This window comes from Penaeus vannamei, chromosome 5 (genome assembly GCF_042767895.1).
Source record: "Penaeus vannamei isolate JL-2024 chromosome 5, ASM4276789v1, whole genome shotgun sequence".
Taxonomy (NCBI): domain Eukaryota; kingdom Metazoa; phylum Arthropoda; class Malacostraca; order Decapoda; family Penaeidae; genus Penaeus; species Penaeus vannamei.
Genome location: NC_091553.1, coordinates 11,290,807 through 11,293,306, shown reverse-complemented (window position 1 = coordinate 11,293,306; position 2,500 = coordinate 11,290,807). Strand labels below are relative to the sequence as shown.

The 2,500-nt window shown below is 43.6% G+C and overlaps 2 protein-coding genes across 4 annotated transcripts in view; one reads left to right on the top strand and one right to left on the bottom strand.

Annotated features, from left to right (window-relative positions):
- The window catches only part of LOC113823313 (YEATS domain-containing protein 2), a gene marked incomplete in the record, with an annotated part of 128,433 nt that overhangs the window by 16,173 nt on the left and 109,760 nt on the right, over positions 1 to 2,500 (top strand).
- The window catches only part of LOC113807246 (probable serine/threonine-protein kinase clkA), an 8,764-nt gene continuing 6,469 nt past the window's right edge, over positions 206 to 2,500 (bottom strand). For all 3 annotated transcript variants that reach the window (XM_070121866.1, XM_070121865.1, XM_070121867.1), the window contains exon 4: positions 206 to 2,301. In XM_070121866.1, the coding sequence (XP_069977967.1) occupies positions 647 to 2,301 (1,655 nt within the window). In that variant the 3' untranslated portion in view covers positions 206 to 646. The remainder of the gene's footprint in view (positions 2,302 to 2,500) is intronic.

Below are 2,500 nucleotides of genomic sequence, written 5' to 3'. Positions count from 1 at the left end.
TATATATATATATATATATATATATATATATATATATATATATATATATATATATATATATATATATATATATATATATATATATATGCATATATATGAATATATATAGATACATGTATTGCATATCTTTAGGTATGTGTATATATATATATATATATATATATATATATATATATATATATATATATATATATATATATGTGTATGTGTGTGTGTGTGTGTGTGTGTGTGTGTGTGTGTGTGTGTGTGTGTGTGTGTGTGTGTGTGGTGTGAGTGTATATAATAACATTCTACTGGCAAATGTTACAATTTCACTAACGCTTTTTCTCGTTTAACAGAATGTGTTAGTGCAATGATTTTATGTTGCCGGAGATGGTTCTCTAGCTTCCTCCCGCTCTCTCTCTCTCTTCTCCTCAAATCCTCCCAGCCTTCCTCTTATTCCTCATCTCTCTCTTTCCCTTCCTTCTCCTCTCTCTCTTCTTCCCTCCTCTCTATCCTTCTCTGCCTCCCTCCTATTCTTGATATTTGTGTGTGTGTGTGTGTGTGTGAGTGAGTGTTTGCGTGAAATACAATACATAAAATACTTAAAAGACGCTTGATTTCTCCTTCGCATACATCGCCATGATACAACAAGACGCGCCCCTTATCATAACCAGATGGCCTCTTTAGCCACCTCCGCAGATCTCCCTTCGCCTCCAGCATCCAGATCTCCTTGTTCTCGCGGGTCGGAATTTTGGGAATTCTCCTCATCGGGATTTGCCGATTGCTGGAAACGCTCTCTGGCAGATGTTGCAGAGTCCTGAGGCGCAGTTGCGTCGGAATTTGCAGGATGTTGTTGAGTGTTCTCATCTTGCGTGCTGTGGCTGACCGTACCTTTGAACTCTCCTTTATTATTCGTGTTATGATGGTTTTGTGAATGAGTGCTGTGACTGCTGCCTACATTGTAAGTATTGACTTGAGGACCTGCGTTAAATGCATTGTCAGGAGTAGGTACATGTGCGCTGGTATGACCATGTCCGTTATAAGTGCTTATATTAGCATTTGCATTGTGAATTCTATAAGGCACATCTAAACCATTTCCTTGAGACTCTACATTGCAACCACCATGAATGTTTGCATGAGGGTCCACATAATAGTCACCATGGGTGTTTGCATATCCGTTGCCATGACTGTTTGCTTGAGGATCTTCATAACCGTTGCCATGCTGATCCACATAGTTGATGCCATGGCTGTTTGTATGAGGATCCACATAGCTGATGCCATGGCTGTTTGCTTGAGGGTCTACATACCCGTTGCCATGACTGTTTGTATGAGGATCCACATAGCTGATGCCATGACTGTTTGCTTGAGGGTCTACATATCCGTTGCCATGACTGTTTGTATGAGGATCCACATATCCGTTGCCATGACTGTTTGCTTGAGGGTCTACATACCCGTTGCCATGCTGATCCACATAGCTGATGCCATGACTGTTTACTTGAGGATCTACATACCCGTTGCCATGCTGATCCACATATCCGTTGCCATGACTGTTTGCTTGAGGATCTTCATATCCGTTGCCATGACTGTTTATATGAGGATCCACATAGCTGATGCCATGACTGTTTGCTTGAGGATCTTCATATCCGTTGCCATGACTGTTTGTATGAGGATCCACATAGCTGATGCCATGACTGTTTGCTTGAGGGTTTACATACCCGTTGCCATGATGATCCACATATCCATTGCTATTACTGTTTGCATAAGATTCCATATAATTGTTGCCACCATTATTTGTATGAGGATCCATATATCCGTTGCCATGACTGTGTGCATGAGGACCCACATAACTGACGCCAGGAATGTTTGCTTCGGGATCTATATATCCGTTGCCATGACCCTTTGGATAAGGATCCACATAAATGGTGCCATGGCAGTTTCTTTGAGGATCTACATAGCTATTACCATGGATATTCGCATCAACGTAATAGACATTACCTGGAGCTTCAACATATGCTCTGTCATAAGGCGTATGTCCCTGAGGAACACGAGGAACGGCTGCGCTATGAGTATAAGGAGGCTGAGGATTCTGCATATCAGAGAGGGTGATGGTATAAGGCGGAGGGTCGTCGGCGATTTCCTTGTAAGGAGGAGGAGCGTCTGGCATGTCGAAGGACCGGTTGACGGAGCCGTGAGCAGAAGGATCCTCGGGCGCTGAAGGAGCTGGTGTCCCCTCGCCGTTCCCGTCCGTCTGGCGCTGGTTCGTCTGGGACTTCGTGTACGCGACGAAGAGGACCGCGCCGAACCACAGGAAGAGGGCGCCTGGAGGGGGGGAGAAGAGGGAATAGGGCTGGGTTAGGATTTTTTACTTTAATGTTTTTTTTCCCCACTTTCTATGGCTGGTGTTCATTGTTTCTGGAGGGTAAGCGGTGAGGGGAGGGGAGAGAAAAGGGAATAGGGCTGGGTTAGGATTTTTTTACTTTATTGTTTGTTTTTTTCCCCACTTTATATGGCTGGTGGT